General features: G+C 39.8%; 1 protein-coding gene across 4 annotated transcripts; it reads left to right on the top strand.

Moving 5' to 3' along the window:
* The first annotated feature begins 9,031 nt into the window (after window positions 1–9,031).
* On the top strand, window positions 9,032–22,700 carry EBI3 (Epstein-Barr virus induced 3). 4 transcript variants are annotated; one of them, XM_053461755.1, is made up of 8 exons: window positions 9,032–9,100; window positions 9,308–9,393; window positions 14,424–14,489; window positions 15,473–15,715; window positions 16,389–16,506; window positions 16,606–16,784; window positions 21,919–22,082; window positions 22,392–22,700. In XM_053461755.1, the coding sequence occupies exons 2-8, from the start codon at window positions 9,327–9,329 to the stop codon at window positions 22,536–22,538; spliced, it is 984 nt and encodes a 327-aa protein (XP_053317730.1). In that variant the 5' UTR covers window positions 9,032–9,100; window positions 9,308–9,326; the 3' UTR covers window positions 22,539–22,700. The 4 variants fall into 4 exon arrangements, with proteins under 4 accessions (XP_053317730.1, XP_053317731.1, XP_053317732.1 ...); XM_053461756.1 differs by having other exon boundaries at window positions 14,427–14,489; XM_053461757.1 differs by lacking the exon at window positions 14,424–14,489.
* The last annotated feature ends 136 nt before the right edge of the window (window positions 22,701–22,836 follow it).

Genomic DNA, 22,836 nt, shown 5'->3' on the forward strand with positions numbered 1-22,836 from the left:
GCTAGTGCTACATACCAGCTTATTTAGAGTAATTAGAATAAATTCAGATAAAACAAACAAAAAACACAGATAGTCACTGAGACTCCTCAAAAAGATTATTGGATGGTACAATAAACCCCTTGAAACAGCACATAGATTATACATTTTCTGGAAAATTCTACAGTTGGGATTTTTGTATTTTATCTTTTAATATTGTTTAATTTGACAATATTCTCTCTTTTTATTTGCTTTATTGGCTGCAATTATATATATATATATCTATATATATATATATATATATCTATATATATATATATAGATATATATATATAGATATATATATAGATATATATATAGATATAGAACTATGTACACATTTGTTCTCATCTTTGTTTTTTAATTTATGTATGTATTAGTATTCTTACTAACTTTTTTGTTTTTGAGAGGGGGTTGGTTTTAAAATTTTAAAGTGTTTAAATATTATTTGCATAACATACACCAGGCCAATTTTCTTGGTTGCCCGAATAAAGTAGAGCTTTAATTCTATCTTGCGTTAGGAAGGGGTCAACGCAGACAATGTTTTTAAGATGTAAGTGGCGGGTTTTAGAAGCAAACCTAATATGAGCAGTCAATGAGACTCAATGGTGACATTAAAGTAGCAAGCATGCAGGCTAGGGTTGTTGCTAAGGAATGTTAGCACTGGAGAATTGGATTACAAAGTGACAATCAAAGAATCAATTAAACAGATCAGGGTAGAAATGTAGATATTTGTGTTATACATACATATGGTATGGTAAGCAAAAGTACAAAATAAGTTGGTGAAGGGAGGTGTAAAGTAAGAAAAAGAAAAGGTCCTAGAACTAAGCCTTGTGGTATACTAGCTATGAGAGGAAACAGTGCAGAGGAGTTACTGGAGAAGAACACATGGAATGTGCAATCAGAATGAGAACAAGAAAACAGGGGAATCATAGAGACTAAGGCTGTGAAAGGGTTGATGAAGAAGAAGGTAGTGGCATACATGCCCAGAATGATTAAAAGTGAGGCATAATATTTTCCACTTATGCATTGATGCAAATGCTTGAATGTTGTCACTCTATTGTCTGCAACATGTGAGAATTATGTGTGTACTGAGAAAAATGGCTGAAGTGGTCCTCCTTACTGGGAGGCAGTGGAATTTGGGTGTTTGCCAAGCACCTGACCCGGGAAAGCTGTCACCACAAGAGCAATGGCATATAAATGTTTGACATTCTTTTAAGTATTGTACTGACAATTTAAATTAAACCAGTCTCTGATTGCCAGAATGTGTTTACCATCCTTTTTCCTGTTTTCTCCAGTCCTCTGGCCCTAAGCCAGATGGTGTAGTGTTACTGAATATTATAAATGTAATCCCTGCAATTACTTTGTTCTGCTGCCATAGAATCATTAACTAGGCTGGAGGCCTGTTTGTTTTGTCCAATTGCACTTAGACATCTTGTTAAGGTACACAGTGGGGATAAGGTTATATTTTGGAATTTCATTATTGTAATAAGAGGAACAGGATGGGGGGCAAAACTCCCATAGGGCTTTTTAGCAATGCCTAGTCATGTGTCATTTTAAATCAAATCAAATATATAATGCATAATTTTGTCTTAACAAAATAACATAGTTTTTCTGTTTTGGGTTATGATTGTGACATAGGTAGTGCTGTTAGTTGTTGCCAACTGCTGTCAATGGTACAGTTTACAATATAGAGTGAGTTACACAATAGGTAAAGGTGCCACTGTTAATTGCAGGAGAGGGAGTAGGAATATGGGAGGAAGGGTGTTAAAGTGTAATATTGGAAGTGTCCTTAAACAAGTGGGTCTTGAGGGATTTTTTGAACGAACCGCAAGCAGAGGGGAAAGACGGATAGGCCAGGGAAGGGCGTTCCAGAGGATAGGAGTAGCCCTTGAGAAGTCTTGCAAGCGTTCATGAATGTTAGATAAGAGGACAAATGGTGTTTATTGGATGAGCAGAAAAATCAGTTAGGACTGGATTTAGAGATGAGTGATGAGATAGGTGAAGCACTATGAAGGGCTTTGAAAGTAAGAATCAGGATTTTGGAAATTAATCCTGAAGTGCTTAGGAAGCCAGTGAAGAGACTGACACAGAGAAGATCAATAAAGAAAAGAGGAAGAAGAAAGGAGAGAAGGGAAATAGTAGAAACGTGAGAGATGAATGTGATGAGTGTAAAGAAGAGAAGAAGGAAAGAGAGAAAGACAGAATAGAGAAAACTGGGGGTAGAGACTGGTGCAGCACACCTGCACACTCTAAACACACACACATCCACTTCTACTAACACAGACTGTGACACTAACCCACACATAGTAAAGCCCCAGTTTCATTTTAATTGCAGTAGAAAGACTGTCTCTTATAGGGTTGACAAAGATAGTGTAAGAGGCCAAGGTTCAAACTCTTCAGTGCTTCTCTGAAGCAAATTTACAGGGATATAATTACAAAGACTGGAGGTAGAATTAGTGTAGAATTAGTGCATGTAAAGAGTTAAAATACTAACATTTGAAATTCCCTGGGATGTCTAGTCTTCAAAAATATATGGTTTGATGGGGTAAATTGCATTGGATGGCTTCAAAGATACCCAAAATAGCACATGGGGGAAGAATTACCAGATTTGAAAGAATGGTTTTGAAATAGCAAAAAGGCAAATAAACTAAAAACATTGGGTATTTCTAAACTCAGGACAAATAGTAGAATCTATTTAGCATGGTTTTTTTATTAGCTTTTATAGATGAGCCTCTAATGGCATGGAACAAGTTTAAATACTAGCATTTGAATTACCCATGGGGTGTCTAGTTTTCAAAAATAAATGGTTTTATGGGGTAAATTGATTTGTCTGACGACAAAAAAAGGCTCAAATCGGGTATGGGGCAGGCTGACCAATTTTCAAAAAATAAAATGTGCACCTCCCAAATGAGGCCTTTTAGCCCCCAAACAACCAGACAAACCCATGCATGGGTGGTATCACTGTACTCAGGAGATGTTGCCAAACACATATTGGTTTTTTGACAGTAACATATACAAGCAGCTGTAAATTCACACCTAAAGTACAAAAACACAAAAAAAAATTACTACCATAAACTTATTGTTATTATTATAACTTGTAAAAAAAACCAAACTTTAAACATTGGGTATTTCTAAACTTTTGACTGAAAGACAAATAATCGTTTCTAAAGAAAGCCCTGCTTGTCCTGGAAAAAACGTGTGTGGGTGCACTAAATGAGAAAGAAGAAAATTACAGCTAACCAGTTATGCAAGCAGCACAGAGGTAAGCAGCAGCCCCTGCGGAAGTCTGCGAGCGGCACCCAGAAGATCTGCAGTTCAGGTATGGGGGTGGGGGACGTTGTATGAACGGGTATATGTTATTGAGGTAGTGAATGAGTATCTGTGAATGAATAAGTATATGTGAATGAGTGAATAAATGAGCATCTGTGATTGAGGGAATGAGTATCTGTGAATGAGTGAATGAGTATCTGTGAATGAGGGAATGAGTATCTGTGAATTAGTGAATATCTGTAAATGAGTATATGAATGAGTGAATGTTTGTGATTTACCGTATTTGCTCAATTATAAGACGACCCCTCTAAACCTGAAGATTAATTTAGTTAAAAAGGAAAAAGCCTGAATATAAGACTATCCTATAGGAAAAAAAGTTTTACTAGTAAATATAAAAAAAATTATATTTTTTTCCCCGCTTCTATTACGTACGTCCCAATCCGATACTTTCGACTCTGCTTGGGTACTGATACTCTCAGGCACCTCTACGACAGATCTGAAGCCTACCCTTCTGAGTCGAGTACCACAGCCACGCACATACACGCATCTTCCCACCCTACATGGAGAATACACAAGAAGATATTGATACATTATTTATACAAACTCCTACCGAAAGATTTGGGATGCGAAACTTCTACTTACCCCTCACAGGACATAACTTTTGATGCTTCTGCTACTCTTTATATTTTTCCCCCCTTTTTTTTGCCCTCCGGATGATTGTCCATTTGATGCCTGCAACGTCTCGGTCCGTTTGAACATTTATAGTTCTGTGGTTACCTCTTACTGATTTCAAGTGTTCTTTGACTTCCGTATACACCCCCCACCTACTCTGTAGGTTATGTTTGGTGCTCCTATTCTCCTAGCTATGGGACTGCCAACGCATAAAGGTTTCCTAAACCTTTGGTTTCTGTGTTTATGTTGGTTATTTTTGAAGTGCTTTGTTTCACATTTTATGTTTTCTCGCTCCCGGTGTTATCTCTCTTCTAATAGTGTTGTGTCGTCCTCATGCCGGCCCTTAGATTCTGCTCCCCTCTCTTGGAGAGTGGAGGTTGGGGTGCTGGAGGTGGGGGTCCGAGACGGGGTCACGCTCCTTGACAAAGCTCCTCACTGCTGGTATCTACATGCCTGACTTTCCTCCTATGGCTATGGTGCTTTGGAACGTGCGGATGCGGGGGAGGCGAGAGGGCAGACTGCAGTGATTCCACATATCTCTATGGGGTAGGACCCTCTTTCACTTTCTACTTCCCTTTATTTTATGTTTCTATCGTTATAAGCGACCCTTATAATTCTACTTACTCACAACATGTCTCTCAATATTCTGTCTCTTAACGTCAAGGGATTGAATTCCCCTTATAAACGTAGATTAGCATCGCAAGAGGCACTGACATCTGTTCCTTTGACTTAATGCACAAATACTCAGATCCCAAAGGTCGATTTCTCATACTCACTGGATCTTTTGATGGAGCTCTTATCACAATAGCTAACCTGTATGCCCCAAATTCCGCTCAAATGTCATTCCTTAGAGAAATGTGAGAAAACACGTAAAGGCCGATTGGTCATATGTGGAGACTTTAACTCTGTTTGGACTCTACATCCGCATCATCATCCTCTCATCCTACACGACACAATGTACATGTTACTCTACAACATGTTCTTTCCTCTCACATAGGCGACATGACGTGGTCTGACCAAGCCCCAATTCTGCTCCGTCTGCCCATCTCCACACCACTACCTGGCGATAGACGCTGGAGACTAAACGAATGCCTACTCCTGAAACCTGATATACTTCAAATGCTTCAAACTGAAATTCAATACTTTTTTTCGACAAACACGACTCCGGACATCCCAATCCTTACAATATGGCTAGCACACAAAGCCTTCGTGAGGGGCCTCTTTATACAACAGGGGGCTTGACTTAAAAAACTATATACTGCTAAACTTACGGAACTTAAAAAACAACTATGTTCCTTAAACACCCTAAATAAACTACAACCGTCTCAAGCATTAGCGCTCCAATTAGCAACTGTCCAGACACAATATAACCAGCTTTTACGTACCCAATCGGCCACCGCTCTGCGGAAAACTAAACAGCTTTTTTACTCAAAAGGCAATAAGGCTGACAGATTGTTAGCCCGTAAACTCAAAAAACAACAGGCTGCTTCTAGAATTCCCCTCCGGATGGCACACCCGTTAGAAATCCTGAGCACATAGCCAACGCCTTCGCCCGCTACTACGCTAACCTTTACAACCTAAAAGATGATACAGATATCTCTCAACCCTCTCTGTCCTCTATAGAAGATTTTCTGTCCTCTGTCCCATTGCCGCAGCTCCCTTTGGGCTAGCAGTCAGCTCTTACAGACCCCATCACTATACTAGAGATTAAGTTAGCTATTCGAAGCCTTAAGCCTCATAAATCCCCCGGTCCAGACGGCCTCCCTAACTCCTACTACTCCGCTTTTGCCGAGGTTCTTCTCCCGCATTTGACTGACCTTTTAAAAAAAAATTTCGTAACGGTAAAACTCCCCAGGAAATGCTAGAAGCTCTTATAATAACGATACGTAAGCCAGGCATTTGATCGCTTACACTGGACCTATATGATAGCTACTCTTAAAGCATTCCACAACCCCGATATCTTTATTACTGCTATGCGTGCCTTGTATGATTCCCCATCAGCCAAGGTTTTCTACTCTGGATTTTACTCTGGATTTTACTCTGGTTTTTCTATCACTAATGGTACCCGTCAGGGCTGCCCCCTATCCCCTCTCATTTTTGTATTGGCACTCGAGCCCTTAGCGGTTATGATTCGGAACCACGATCTTATTCACAGCTTTCCCTTTAAAGATCACACCTATAAAATTAGTTTATTTGCGGACGGCATTCTTTTAGTTCTTTCTCAACCTTTACAGTCGATCCCCCCTCTCTTACAACTTCTACAGAACTACAGCAAACTCTCCTACTATAAAAATAATGCCAGCAAGACGCAAGCACTCCCTCTCAATATGTCCCCCAATGCCCTTTTATCTCTGCAACAGCTCTATCAATTTGACTGGAGGAAAGAATACCTAACCTACTTAGATATTAAACTTACTAAAAGCTTTTCCTCACTGTTCCACACCAATTTTGTCACACTATGGCAGTCAATTAGGAGAGATATCCAGACATGGACCAAATTCAAGATTTCATGGTTGGGACGCATAGCGGCCGCGGAAATGCCTGCCCTCCCTTGATTAATGTATCTTTTCCGAGCACTACCGATCCCTATTCCCTCTGCCACATTACGACACTATCAGGCCACACTCACTTCTTTTATCTGGGGGGCAAAAGGCCACGACTAGCCATGGCTACCTTGAGATTCCTGAAGCGTAAAGGGGGGCTTTTGGTGGCATTTAAGGCGTCTGAACGGCGTCACTGGGTGGAACTGGAGTCTGCCTTCTCAGCACCTTACCATCTTACTGAAATCCTATGGTTTCCTCCTTCAATGTTCCCCAAATTGACACTGACTCTCCCTAGCACTGGTGGTCCTTAAGAATCTGGAGGGATATTATGTCCAGACTTTTACCTTTTCCATCTTCCCTCCCTAGCACCCCTTTATCGACGTTGGCTCATTTTTCCAGTGACCTTCCACTGCAGACTTGGACTCGTAGGGGTGTCCGTACAATCAGCCACCTAATGACGAAATCTAGACTATGTACCTTTCCAGAGCTCAAAACTCAAAACAATTTCAGAATAACTAGCATTTTGAATAAGGAGTTTGCCAATCCAGACTCGGGGGGCGATCGTAGGCTACTCGCCTTTCTACGATCTTCGAGATCTCCCAAACATGCTACCTCAATATGCTATGAACCTATTGTTACCCTTAATTATCCAGATAAATTACCATATATGGTAGCGTGGGAAAGGGAGCTACATACGGAATTTTCTAGTCAAATGTGGTTAGTCGTGATTTCTAACTTTATTGGAATATCTCGTTCCAATCATTTTGAGGCAAATAGGAAGGTGTTATTTAGGTCATATATGGTTCCGACGAAATTGGCTACTTCCCATCCTGCACCAATGTATGCTGGAGATGTCTGAGGGCTCCTGGAACGATGAGTCACGTCTGGTGACATTGCCCTATTCTTCAGGAGTTTTGGAGGATGGTTTTTGCTCTTCTCAATTCATTTATAGCCCCCAGGATACTCCCATCCATTGAAATAGGTTTGCTAGACATGATACCTAAAAGCGTTGCCTCCTGCTACAAACCTCTGGCCTTACACATAAGATGGGAAGGGATGGGGTTATGGGGTCATTTGGTTGGAGAAGAGGAAAGAAGAAGAGCATGTACATCCTCTTCAGTGACAGCAGAGAAATTAGTTAGTGTAGTGAGGGGAGAAGAGGTCAGTGGGTAAAGGGGTGCATAGTCAGAGGGAGGTGACTGTGTAGATATGTCATTTCTGATAGTTTGAATTGTATTACTGAAGAATGTGGCAAAGTCAGATGCATTAAGGTTAGTGGAAGGGGTAGTAGGGATCGGTCGAAGCAGGGAACTGAAAGTACTAAAGAGTTGTTTAGGGTTGTGAGACAGGGAGGAGATGAGGGAGGTGAAATAGGTTTCTTTAGCAAGGTTAAGAGCCTTAACCTCTGTCCCCTGATATGCATACTGCCCCAGATATTCCTTATACCTCCTATAAGCCACTATGCCCCCTTATATGCCTTACGCCTCCCTGATATTCCTTATGGCCCCCCTCCTATACTCCCTGGTGTCTGGTGGGGGCAGCCAGTGAACCTCCGCTGCTGGCCGGCACTTTCGCTAGAGCTTCTATGACTGAGCACCAGAAAGCCATGTGAAGTGGAAGGCAGAAGCGGAGGATGTCTGCGCGCATCGCACAGGCGCCCGCCGGCTGTCAGAGAGGATCCGGGTCCCCTGCAGCGCTGCGGAAGATCTAGACCTTAGTGTTATTATCCGACCTCTATTTTTGCTTTGAAAAAACCCTCATCTTATAGTCGATATAATCGATTCAACTAATCGATAATGAAATTCGTTGACAACGAGTTGTTGTTTCAGCCCTACATACCTGGGAACTCTCCGGGTTCGACCCGAATCCTCCTGGTTGCGAGAGCGGGGTCTTGACACGCCCCGCTCCCCGCCCATTGGACAGTCCTCACCACGTCCCGCAAGGGAAGGCTTCAGGTAGCCGGAGCCCAGAAGTTCCCAGGTATGCCCATGATGCTCTTAATCTGGCCCTGCCCAAAAGTATTTTTTATTTCATGGACAAAATGTGAGAAATAATGTATATATCATAGAATCACTTCATAAACACATATGGAATACACTGCATATATAGTGTGAAAGAAATATGCTTATAAAATATTTTTTTACAATTTGGCAATTAAAAAAAATGTCCCCAAATTTCATTCTAAAAATCTGGTCACCTTAGGCCAAGATGTACTACAAGTAAAAAACTGTCTTGTCATTAATGGGTTAAGATGCATTCCAAAGCAGTACATAATACTATAAAAATGAGTTGGGGAGGGGAAGTATCTATGTGGAACAATTAACGTGAACAGCCAACGCATTTAAAACCTAATTTAGCACAGTAATGCTCTGTGGCTTTGCACAATTTAGTGCAGTGTTGGAATAAGGTCTACAGGGGCAATCCGTCTTCCTCATTTGTATGCTTTGTTACGTCATCTGATTCCCGAGTAGTTAATGAGAAGTGAAAGAACAACCAATCCTTGTATTCTCACACAGAAATCCCCCTAATGTAAACAGCAAAAAAACCCAGAACATTTAAACTTTCTACACTTAACATACACAGAGTTTTGTCGAAAGGTGAGTGCATGTCTTCTTACCATAGATCAAAAGGGTATAGGAAACATAAATAGGAAAGTAGGTAACACAAGATCCAACAAATACTTGGAGAGCAATATAGTGAAGACATTTTTTTATATAAATGGATCCTAATACAGGTAAGAAGAACACTGAATAACTGTACTGGAATTTATGTAAAATTTTAAGTGTAACTGTACACTTTTTTAGGCTCGCTGGGTGCTGTAACATGTTTTCTGCTATCCCTGTTCTGATCCTATTAATGCTGTTCCAACTTAGATCCTTGGAAAATAAAGGTATGACAACATTTCTGTAGAACATTTATGTGCACATTGTATTTTTATTATTGTCAGAACTGCTAAGATAAAGTTTTATTAAATCTGTTTCATATGTAAATTAGAAGGTGTTACATTGAAGTTCTCAGTATACCATCACTGTCAAGAACTGTGCCACAACCTTCCTAAATTACTCTGTCTACACTTGAAATTCCTTGTTATGTTTCTATATACAATTAGATCCTACACTTAACTAATCACAGGAAAATAGACACACAGCTTTTTCGGTGCTTTAAGTTGTCTGTATTTCTGCAAAGGACCATGGATCTATCTGCTTTATGTTTTTGGGGGATAGATGTATGTACATCTTTGCATGTATCTACAAACAAAATAATATCTATGGTAATAAAACTGTTAAAACTGGTAGAATAAAAATAAAGAATCAGTAACATCTCAGATGCACAGGTCTGACAAAAGTAGATACCAAATCTGATTGATTCGGTTTTCTTTCCAGGGTGATCTTGGAGGGGAACATATAATAAAATCAAAATGAGTGGTTATAGGTTTTTAAACCACACAGTTTTGGTTAACTGTAACTGTTGCTACCAGGAGTCCAGGGCTTTTGTTATATAACATAGTTTTAACATAGTTGTAACATAGTTGTGGGTGGCATCAAATGTACTTGATATCTTCAGGCAGTAATATCTGGGGCACATGGGTTTCTATAATTCTTCTCATACATGTTCTTCTCAAGTTGAGGAATACCCTTTCCGGTATTTGTCTATTTCTTTGAACAGCTGGCCCAAGTGCAGTCATCGCCAAAAAAAGTTAAGGTTTGTGGGAAAAATTCTCAATGACATCCAGGATGTCATCCAAGTATGGGTGTCTCAACTACACCCACATATTGTGGACTGTGTTGCATGTGCCATGCCACATGCTTCTTTGTCCTAAAGGTTTGCAGTAACAGTCGTGTGAAAAAGAAAGTACAAATGGCCTCTTTGAATACAATGTTTTTTCATATCAGGACATAACAACAATCATCTGTTTCTAAAAATTAGGTAAATACAACCTCAGATGAGCAACACATGACATATTACACTGTGTCATGATTTATTAAACAAAAATAAAGCCAAAGTGGAGAAGCTGTGTGTATAACACACTAAGTACGTAAATCAATAGCTTGTAGCACCACAATTATCAGCAATACCTTAAAGTAATTGTTTTCTGTATAAGTTAATATTTTTTTCACATCTTTGCACAGTTCTCTTAAGGTCCCGCCACAGCAGCGGGTTGAGTTCTGGAATTTGACTGGGCCACTGCAACACCTTGATTCTTTTCGTTTTCAACCATTCTCTTGTAAATTTGTTGGTGTGCTTCGGATCAGTGTCCTGTTGCATGACCCAAGCTTTACCTGTTGATGAACGCACATTTGACTCTAGAATACATTGATACACAAAGGAATTCATGGTCAACTCATCGCCCCTCCACCACCGTGCTTGATAGTTGGTATGAGGTTTTTGTGATGGTATGCTTCACTTAGGGCAAGTCTGTCCAAAAGACACTGTTCCAGTTTTGCAATGTCTCTGAGAATTGCACCTTGGGGTGAATTTACAGGGTTGTCCACTGGGAAGATTGGCAACTGGCTTGAATGTTTGTATTTCTTTCTCACCGTAGAATGATGGACTTAAAATTGTTTGGAAATGACCTTATAACCCTTCCCAGATTGATGGGCACACACAATTGCTTCTCTAAGATCATTGCTGATGTATTTCCTCCTTGGCATTGTGTTAACACACATCTGAACGGTAAACTGCTGAAACATTGGCTTTTATAGAGGTGGTCACACTTGCTGATGATCAATTAATCAAGAGTATTTGATTTGCCCTTTATAATCTGCTACTTACACATGGCTTCTCCATTTTGGCTTTATTTTTGTTGAATAACAGTGTGATATGTCATGTGTTGTTCTTCTGAGGTTATAGTTACTTATTTCTTAAAACTGCTAAGGAACAGATGATTGTTGTGATGTCCTGATATTTAAAACCATAGAATTCAAAGAGAGTGTACTTTCTTTTTTACACAACTGTATGTTGTCCTAACAGTATGGTGCAGCAAGGCAACTAGAATTCTATTTTAGAGCAAGCTAATGTCACGAACCGGGTCCATACAGACGACTGTAATGACCCAGGGCGCCCAAAGATGGAGTTCAGGAGTTACTGTGCAGTAGCGGAGTTGGACAGGGCCTGGTGCAGGGCGACAGCACTTTCCCGGTGGGCATCTAGGGTTGTGCAGCCACATACCAGCGCCCTGACATAGCAGTGGATGTAGTCCAGAACGAAGTAAAGTGATATCCTGCAGGCACCCTGGAGCAGGCATGAGACATAGCACTAGAATCATGTGCAGTATGCTGCAGGCTGGGAGTGTGGAAGCTAAGAGAGTAACAGCTGAAACATAACAAGCAAGGGACAGGGAGACCAAGCAAGAAACATAACCAGACAAGATATACATAATACAGGGCACAACAGGGAACAAGACAAGGAATACTCAAGATCCGACAAACAGGACAGGACACCCCTCTACCGGGGATTCAGGACAGGACACCCCTCTACCGGGGATACAAGACAGGACACCCTTCTACCGGGGATACAAGACAGGACACCCCTTTACCGGGGATTCAAGGCAGGACAACAAAGCACAGAGCTGCCTAGACTAACCAGGCTACACATGACAAGACTACACAGATACCACAGGACCAAACAGGACTAGCCTAGGACTATAAGATAACAATTGGAGATTTTGGCACATCTTATGGCCATAGTATGCTTAGAATACTACTACGCCAAAGTACTCCAATATTCGGTGGGTCCTAATGCTAAACCCTGCCTATAGAGGTACTAAACAAACCAAACATGAAATATAGACACACTTCAAAGATACATACTTGTAGACTGCAGACAGAAACAAACATAACGGGTGGGGTACACCTTATAAAGGAAACAGAGCTGAAACAAAGAGCAGAACCGGAAGCAAGGAATAGAAGATCAAAACAGAGCATAAGGAAATCCAGGAATGGATTGAAGCAAAACAGATAAACTGTAGCAAGGCAGAGATATGCAGCTCCACAGCCTGGGTAGAATGTGACAGCTAATGAGTAAAAATCATTAGCACTTTAACACTCACTCTACTAGTGTTCACTTACATACACACACACTTTCTTTCTTCTGCTCCTTTTCTCCCCCTCCCAGGAACCACTAACCCTCACACCTGGCACTACAACACCATACGCTGCCACAAGAAAAATGGAAATAACATCATAAGCTGATAAACACACACATGCTAACAGCAAATACCAATACACATATACGTATGGTTTGACAATACACTTAAACATCCTATAACACACACATGCTAATGTCATATGATCACAAACATTAACACACACCCAATACACTCATGCACAGACATCCTAACCCCATTTGCAAATACACATACTCTAACACAACATGTGGATATACATACTCGTGCTAATGCCATACAATAACACATATAACACCATACGCACTTGTGAGATGTATGGTTGGGTCCCCCAAGCTCCTCCTACACACATAGTAACAAACTTACACACACATTAACATACTAACATACTTACACACATATACAGTAACATATTTTCACACACACTAACATACTTACACACACTAAAATACTTCTACACAAAGTGTAACATACTAACATACTTACAGTACACATACTAACAAACACATGGACATACTTACACACACAGAGTAACATACTTATACACACACATACAGTAACATACCTACATACAAAGTATCATACTTACAGACACATAGTAACATACTTACACTAACATACTTATACACATATACTAACTTACACATATGTACAAGTACAGTCACATACTTACACAGACTAACATTCTTACTTTCACACACACACACACACACACACATACTAACATAAACACATACAGCAACATATTTACACACTCTTGCCTGTGACACGCAGCAAGGGGCGGAATCCGGAACTGTTATGCAGAAGCACCCTAGTGTGGTCCCGCTATCCATGATTGATTTGATTCCTGGCTTGTCTGACTACCCTCTACCTTACAATTTTGTACCTTGGTGACCTGGTCTACGTACCATACCTGGCTATCCTAACTACTCGTTCTGTGTACCAACATTGGCTTCACCTGCCTACCTATTTAGTGAACTGAACCCTGCATTTAGATAACTACTTTGCTCTGCCCACCTGACCTGGCATCCTTTGGAACCTGTCCTGCCAAAAGGTAAGTATAATGAGAAAGGAGGGGAACACTTCCTAGAGTCAGACACCAGGGTCCTGGAGGTTTTGGTTATAACTTTTCGAAATGCTGGTAGAGAGTCCCGCTGACATTGGCAGGTGCTCCACTGTCCAGTGAGCAATCCTGAAGAAATTGAGTGGAGGGCTGGCAGCACATGCAGGAAAACTGCCTGTGGTTGCAGGGGAAGTGAGCAAGTGTGGGGTGTGCCCCCCGTGACCCAGAGAAGCGGAGCTTCGCCTGGAGTCTCTGTCAAACCTGGAGAGTTCCCTGTTATGGGCATACCTCAACATGAGGAAAACTAAGGCTTGGTATGAGAAAGTTGCAAGCGAAATGATGCAGGTTGTAACCCATAGTGCATTTTAAAGGTAAACAATTTTATACTTTTGCAATTTCACTTCCAGCGAAGGAGGGTTTTAGTGCAAGGTTATCTTACTCCTTTCGTATCTCAAGTAAATTATGCAAGAATTTGGGATGCAGATTTTGCAAAAACAGTGTGCTATCTGAGATTAAAAAAACATTTTTTACTGTCCTGGTTACCCTAATAAGTATGGCCTTTGCATTGGCAGCTGTTTTAAGCAGTACATAACAATTGTCAATTAATGAATCAGAATATTCAAATATTTTATGCATTCCATACCAATAACCAATTTGCTACCATATGGCCATACTGATACATCCATAAAAGGTGCGGCAAGAGAACATACTGTTAAGCCAGCCTTTTTTGCAGCAGCAGGGACATCTTGCCACCAGACACAGAGGATTGGCTCGCCACAGAAAAATCCCTCTGACCGAGGTAAGTCCTTACATCAAGGCCATGGAGCCATGCTTGCTGATCACAGTGTGATCAGTGCAGGGGAGATCAGAGGGAAGGGAGTGAGTAAAATGTTTCATCCTCTTTCAAGAAATGGCAAAAAAATAAAAAACAAATACTAAAAATAAAAAAATTATCAAATAAATAAACTATATAGGGAGCTCAGTGATGCAACCGTGACTTGTACTAATGCTCACTAACTCACTCTCACTCTTACTTACTCTCTAATTCTCAAGCTCTCCCAATGTCTCCCCTGCCTTTTCTACCAACCGCTTCCCTGACCCTTTCTCTTTTATCATAGCCTTGCTTTTTGTCTTGCATCTTCTCGTTCTCTGTCTTCTTTCTTTCTGTTAAACTGGCCTCACAGAGGGCTTCCGCAAAATTGCAGAGCCTCCAGGTACACCATCTACGCTGATTAGTTGAATGGGGGAGAGGTTGTCCCTGTGTGGGTGCTGTGGCTCCCTCCTTTTGCAAAAGTACTCTTTAAGAGGCCAGAATAATGCAGATGGTCCTGGGGAGAAAGAGAGGTGCAATAGCGCTTCTCTTTCTCCACAAATCCATCTGCATTCCCCCACATTCCTCCTCTCCTTTCAAATTACATATATATACTTTGGAATTCTGGCCATTTTCCAGGCATCCTAATGCTTAATATGACAGGTGAGTTTGTATGTTTTGAACAAAATATGGTACAAAAGCCTCATGGGTATTTAATGTATATTTGTCTTCTTAGTCAAAACCCAGCATTCTCTTTGTACTACTTTGTAGTAGATCTGGCATGTCTGCATATTAAATCTGGTAATTATTTTTGTTAGGTAAACCACTATTACATTAAAAGTAGTGGCACATATTCAGCTTTTTTTTTAGTTGGCTATAAATAACTTAAATACCAGGAGGACAATTAACTACAAAACCTACTTTCCTGAAAGGTTAGTGACGTTAGGGTGGTTCAATTTTTCTTTTTCCAGACCCTAAGTCTTACTCGTTGCAATATGGACGTGTGGGAGCAGACATAACAATTAACTGCAATACCACCTTATCTAACGTGGAATGGCAAATAAATGGAGAAATAATTCAGAAGAATGAGAACATGTATACAAATGGCACTCAACTCACTCTACTCCATGTGAACAGAGACCAGGAGGGCATCTATAGTTGTCATTTACCACACACCAAGCACATTGTGATGCAAACATATCTACAGTTGGGATGTAAGTCAAAGCTTCCTATCTTTATTAAACTGTCTATTGTTAGTTTAGGTGAGGGTAATGATTTTTTGTTTCATATTTTAACCTTAAATAAAAAAATAAATAAAAAAAAACAAAGAAACTCTATACTCATTGCTCTCTGGTCAATTTGACAAGCAGTGGAAAAGCTCTTGGAGTGGAGAAATAGCTAGTGGTATCTGGATTTATTTATAAAAGTAACCATGTTAGGTTCCATGCTGAAATGTTGCTTGGATAGCAGGGACAGTAAAGTAAACATAGATTATTTCTCTGACCCAAAGAATAGTATGACTGTACCTTTAAGCATAGTTTTTAATACTTTTTGGGTAGATATACCAATTTCCAATTATACTGGAAGTAGTTTTATTGATCATTTGGAACAATCATATCCACATCCAGGTTGGAATACCTGTACTTAAAAGGTATCAGTTATAGACACTGCTGAAGCCAATTAATTGCAAACATGTTAACTGTTTTCATATTAAACTGGCTTTCTGAAATTGGTTATTCATCAGACAGTTACAAAGGTTATAAGTAGTGTCCATAATATGATATTATGGCTGTAATTTTAATTTCAGGAAGCCCTTGATATAATATAGTGATACAAGCAGCTCTGTAATTGTATTATATTTGCCACTAAACATTATTATATTTCTAGATCCTCCAGAAAAGCTCCAGGTACAGTGTTGGGCCATGAGTTACCCAGAAAAGCTTAAGTGTACCTGGGATCTCAAACCTGATACCCTTCTGCACACCACTTTCATAAGCACCTACAGGTACAAAATGTATTTACTGCCATGCATCTGTACAGCTTGAACATGTTCTGAGAACATACAGTATTCTTACTCCATTGATGGATTTTTTTTGTCCGGCAGGTTGGGTTTGGAGAGTCATGAACCTTCTTGCCGCTGTGTCCAATTCAGACAAGATCCATATAGCTGCCTGATTAGTGAATTTCAGTTGTTTACAGATGTACCATATCTTCTCAATGTCACAGCCACCAACCCATTGGGCTCCATCACACAGGTTTTTCCTTTCATTGTTGAAGACATCAGTAAGTTTATAGTGTGTGTCTGCTTACACTTTACGCCAGCAGTGTAAACACTAAGTGAATTCGTTTTTAAAGTGAATGAACAATCATACTTGAATATGGTAAAATATTTATTGTAAAACATAAAATGTATAGCTATCATGATTTAATTATACTCAGAGTTAATATCTTGTCATGTTTAAAAACCACAAATATCAGAAATCTGGTTATACATAGTTTTGGAAGCCAGGACAGTCGGTGTTTCACCAGCGATAACTCACTTGCAAAGGGACCCATTAGTGCTCCCTTTGGTAATTTCCATGTTCTCCCTAAACAGAAAAAGCAATTTGATGTTGTTGCCATCTACCCTGGATTCATCCCTTCTCAACCTACTATAGTGTCTCTATAGTTGTTAAGAGAATCATGCTGATTGATCTGTGATTGATCCACAGCTTTTCTGTGTAAAAAAAAAAAAAAATCCAAAAAATTGCACTCTGCCAGGGGATCCGTTGGTCAGTACATATAGAGATAAATGTCTTATCCATGCTGACATCATGTATATATATATATATATATATATATATATATATAATATATAGATTGAAGTTGTATTGAAAGTGCCCCTTACTGTTTCCCCACACACATCTCACTTTACCACATACACACCACTCTCAGTCACACTGATCACAAAAAGCAACTTCAGTGAGCTTGACATCTGTAGAATTTAATTAGCAGGGGACAACATGGTTTTGTGAAAGACAGGTCTTCTATAAAGAAGTCAGTAAAAATATAGATCTAGCAGTGGAAGTAGATGTGGTCTATTTGGACTTGGCTAAGGAATGTGATATGGTTCCACACAAAGGGTTACTGAACAAATTGTCAGAAATAGGCTTAGGGGCAAATGTATATGATTGGATTGGAAATTGGCAAAAAGATTGCAAAAGGTGTTTATAAATGGGGAATTCTCAAAGTGGACCAAGGTATTAAATGAAGCTTCCCCCCCCCCTTTTTTCACTATCTACCTCCTCTCTACCCCTTTCTTATTCACTAACCTTGCTGAAGTCCTCCGGTGGGAGTGTGAGTGCTCCATCGTAGTGTTTGCCTTCACTGCTAAGCACTGAGATATGATGTTATATTCCTGAACTCACCATCAAGTGCCAGCACTGCAAACAAGACAGAAGTTAGGGCAGCACCAATGCGGGTGGCGGCAGGGAGCGGGGGATAGAGAGGGGCACAAAGTGGATGCTAAAAACTTTTTCATGAGTGACCACTCAGCACCTCTCTCTCTATCCTCCGGTCCCTGCCTCCTGGGTGCTCTCTGAAGAGAGCAGATTCCATACACAACAAAGGAAGGGATTCTTTACAGTAAGGGCAAAGGTATTGAATTCACTGCCAAGAGAGGTAGTGCCATCTAACACAATTTGTTCCTTAAAAAAGCCTGGATATTTTATTTTTAGAGACGCAGAGAATATAGAGGGCTATACATGATAGAATAAACACGAATACTTTAGAGATATCTGATTTCTTTAGGAGTCACAAAGATTTGTTTTCCCTAAGTGGCAAAATCCAAAAATTGGCTTCATTGGGTTTGTTTCTTTTTAAGCAGGAAGGATAAGTAGAAGGGTTGAACTTGATGGACTTAGGTCTTTATTCAACCTAAATAACCATGTATAGTTACTATCTCACTGGGGATGGAATGAGGGGGATGCATGATAATTCTATCATATCACCATGAGCTTTAAATAAACCCTCCCCCCAGTTAATAGGGGTGCTGGGGAACCAAGCTTATTTTAACAGGTTTATGTGGTATGGAGGTAGAAAAAAAAATCATTTTCAACTTGAATTTGCAACTTGAAGGATGATGAATATGCAAGTAGTTTCTTTGTATTTTGCATATACTCAACTGTCCTGTAAATTTTCTGCAAGTGCCAAAGTGGATTGGACTATTGTTTCCAACTCGTAACCATTTAGTAAATAAACCAATATACCATGTTTAAACATTTAATTAAAACTAAAAAAGTAAGTGCATATCCCCAATATATTAAAAATGACAAATCAAGCGACATTTAAAATAATTATTAATTAAATCATAATTGTTATATATATAAATGATCATTATTTGCATATATTAAATATGATTCCTCGTGTGCATGTAATAAGGGAGCCATTGCTAAACACTAACTAAATTCTACCACTACATCTGTTGTTTTTTTCTTCACTGAAGAAGCCGTCTACACTCCTCTCCCCAAGCTTGGCACATTTGCCTTGGCATTCAGACACACTCAGTCTTTTACAGGAAGCCTGACCATTATAACAAAATTCGTTACATACATTGCGCAAAAAGTTTCTTCTTTTTGGAACATATGTTCTCTGTCTCCCATTACTACCCTTCACACACCAACAGTAGCGTGTACTTGTGTGCGAGCTGGGACCTTCTGAGGAAATCTGAAAGCGAAACGCATTAGGGCTCCTGTGCTGCACTAGGGTTCCACCAGTTTGGTGTATTTATTTATACTATTATATTATATTTTAGCACTTGTATATTCATTACTAGGAGTAGTGGGAACAACTCTCTCTGGTGATCATAGCTGCTTTTTTCGCTCTCTCTCTCTCTATTTTTTTTCCCATATTGGTGCATGCCTATACCACATCCATCATTACTTCTACCAGGCAAGCCTGAAGACTTTTTTCCCATTGAAATCCTATAGTGCAAGGGAATTTGGACAATGAACAACTCTTTTACCTATTTATACATGGATCGCATGTCTGCCGTGCTAGACAGCTTTTAAACAAAGCCCAGGACAGAGGCCAGGTTACCACTCATGGATCTTTATTAACCTGATTTGCATATACCTACCTAGGATTTCTATGGCAAAAACAAATCTTCAGAAAGCTGATATACCTATAGAATCACTATAAAAATGAATCAATGGGTAAATTGAAGAAAAAAAGTTAAGCAACCCTATTACAATATAAAGGTCAGCCTCCAGCACTACCAAAAGTGTAAAATAGAGGGATAGTTACTAGAAGAAAAAACATGGTTAATTTTTTGTAGCGATTCTATAGGTATATCAGCTTTCTTTTTGGCAAGATAATCAAACAAAAGTAACATTTTACCTTTTTTCTTTGCACATCATTTATTTAAATAAAGGCTGAAACAGTAGCTATATGTAGAGAGCAGGCTAGAGGCCAGGAACTGACAGAATAAGGGGTGTGACAGAAGAGCCAACAGGAAGTTGAGAGCCAGGAAGTAATGCATGGACATGCGCAAAAACAGGAACAAAAAACAGGAATACAAAAGCAGCAAAATGATAGATTATATATTACAATACAAAAATTACTTACAAGCATTACACAGTAATTGTCTGAGCACCTGTGAGGTTTTTTTTTTATCTCCTTGGTCAAATAAAAAGTATTATCTCTGAGCACCATAGTGAAATTTCATTCACAGAATTTCTTTCCCATCATTTTCAGGACATTTTTAAAAAAATATTTATCCCAGGTTTTGTGTGCAAGGGAGAAGGGGAATTCATAGCATTTTTTAAATATTTAAAACTTGTACTTATCCACAGAATAAAAAAAATAGAGTTCTGTTTTTTTTTAAGGCGCAAAAGAGCTCAGGGAAAAGGTTTAACGCTAGATAAAGCTCTCTATGAACGTAAAAAGACTGGCGTGTAATGTCTTCATTGTTTTTAGATTTTATAGGATATGACATGGGGACACCATTTTTTCTCTGTGAATGATGGGTTTTAAAAAAAAGCCTCACGTAATTGTACCTAAGAGTCTATCATAAATCTTTCTTTGGTCATGCAAGGAGCCACCCAGTTTTTAGCTCAGAGTCACAAGTTGAGTATGGCCTTTTGGTCTTTTGTTCCGCCTTGTTAGTGGGTCGATGCCTTCTGTTCCTCATCATCTGCGTTTCTTGAATACTGATGTACAGGAATAAAGGGAAGGGAATGTCTCCGTTTTATTTTCTGAAAGGGGAGGAATTGTATAGGGAGAGGTGTTATGTTTTGCCTCAACCCTAAAACATACAGGTCTCACTTAACAGCCAAATTTCTGGTTGGGTTCTCCAAAGTCCATGAACATAGCGTCCCTTAAAAGGAAGCTGCTCCATACATGGAGTGTGAATCTCCAGTATAGGATTGTCTGTGCCTTTCCTCATTACACAGCCATCTTTTAGAGCCTTGATGTAGGGGTTGTTGTAGAAAGAGGTTCTCATCATTTGAGCCCATAAAGTGTAGAGCCTTCTGAAGGTGAAGTACCAGGCAGCTGAGCAGTGACAGTTATATGTGAAGTTCTGATGGGCAGAGACACTCAGCAGGCGGACGAAGGTCAGTTGAACCATGCCAACAGGGATACCGTCTGAGTTGACATATGAATTTGCTGTACCAGGTCTCCTTCTTCTACGAGCTCCAGGGTGACATCTTCTCAATGTCTTTGCTGAGGAAGATGCAAGATTCTCATCCAGCTGTAAAGTTACAGAAGTTACAACTCCTGGCATGTTCTGGCTGGATGTTCTTTGGTGTCCAATGGTGTCCTCATTAGCTCAATATATTTCTTGATTGCATCAAGAGAACAATAGATCTCCTCCAAGCCATCAGCATATTCTCCAGCTTGCTCACCCGACATGATCTGACTGGCATCAATTGAACGTGTGTTTTTCTTAGGCATCTGGAAGGGTAGAGGCTGAATCACCTCACCTGGAGGTCCCGGGGGCCCAGGTTGACCTTGTACTCCTTTATGTCCCTTGGGTCCAGCTTGTCCCGTAGCTCCTTTGGCACCCTTAGGACATGGAGGACCAGGGACACCAGGAACACCCTTCTCTCCTTTTGATCCAACTGTTCCCGAAGGTCCAGGCATGCCCCTGTCACCCTTCTCACCCTGATCTCCTGTTGGTCCAATCAGACCAATAAGTCCAGGATGACCCTTCTCTCCCTTGGGTCCGGTATCTCCATTTTACCTTTAGTAGTGTTTCTTTAGGGTGTCCAATCACTTTCAACTTTGAATGTAGTGGGTTACCTCACAGTTTGGATTGATTTTTTTTTTTAATAGTTCTTCCTAAGGTATTTTCAGTGTAACAGTTAAGATGTTGTTGTATTTCCATGTTTGTTCAGATAAAAACATAACTGTATTTATTTTGTCTGTCTACTTGTAGTTCGTCCAGATCCACCTGAGAATGTGACCCTTTCCTCTGTAGTTGGGGAAAAAACGAAACTACTCTTGTGCTGGAGTCCCCCACATTCATGGCCCTATCCAGATCATTTCCCCCTCATGTATATGATTCGTTACAAGAGAGTAAATGCAAAGACTTATAGAATGGTGAGATCCACTTATCTGTCCAAGCGTGAAAATGTTTTGCTTTGAACTTTGTTATAATGTTGCAACCCATGTAAAAAAAATATATATACATTTCACATGACGATAACTACTACAAGAATTTATAATCAAATTGTTGATTTGTAAGTATACCCATCCTACATACTTACCGATAACAATGTTACACTGTCCTATAAGGACTGTATTGTGTGTCATATTTTGGCAATTAATACATGAAGACTGTTGAATAGTTACATTTTTGATTATTGTGACATTAATTATTTTTTTTTATTCATTGATTTCATTTTACAGATTGGCCCTTATGGTTTTACATGCTTCATCTTGGTGGGAATCAGGCCTCGAGGAACTGTGCAAGCACAAGTAGCTGCAAAAGATTTCACAGACTATGGAGAGTACAGCAATTGGAGTGTGGCTGCAATAGGGCAACCATGGAGTTGAGGTCATCTTGCATAAAGATAAATCTATCGGTTGTGAAGATATTGTAGCTACTGAATATGGATGGGTATATATACACCACTCGAACCATCCTGCAATTTAAAGCCCACACAATGAATGACACTTGTGTGATTGGAGGGGTCCTCAACACAGATATCTGCTCAAGACTTCAAAATATACACATGAATACAAGAAGGAAAGCACATTCTTATGGATATATACTGTAGACACTACAGTTCAAACATTTGGGGTCACTTAGATGCTTTCATAGAAAACAACGAAATTTAAACATTTGGGGTTC

This window comes from Spea bombifrons, chromosome 1 (assembly GCF_027358695.1).
Source record: "Spea bombifrons isolate aSpeBom1 chromosome 1, aSpeBom1.2.pri, whole genome shotgun sequence".
Classification (NCBI taxonomy): domain Eukaryota; kingdom Metazoa; phylum Chordata; class Amphibia; order Anura; family Pelobatidae; genus Spea; species Spea bombifrons.

What these genes read in the sequence shown, in the direction of transcription:
- EBI3 (XM_053461754.1), top strand. Translation starts at nt 14,321, where the DNA reads ATGCATTCCATACCAATAACCAATTTGCTACCATATGGCCATACTGAT. An exon ending in TTTCATTGTTGAAGACATCA is followed by an intron (nt 16,785 to 21,918) that starts GTAAGTTTATAG and finishes GTCTACTTGTAG; the next exon opens with TTCGTCCAGATCCACCTGAG. An exon ending in ATGCAAAGACTTATAGAATG is followed by an intron (nt 22,083 to 22,391) that starts GTGAGATCCACT and finishes TTCATTTTACAG; the next exon opens with ATTGGCCCTTATGGTTTTAC.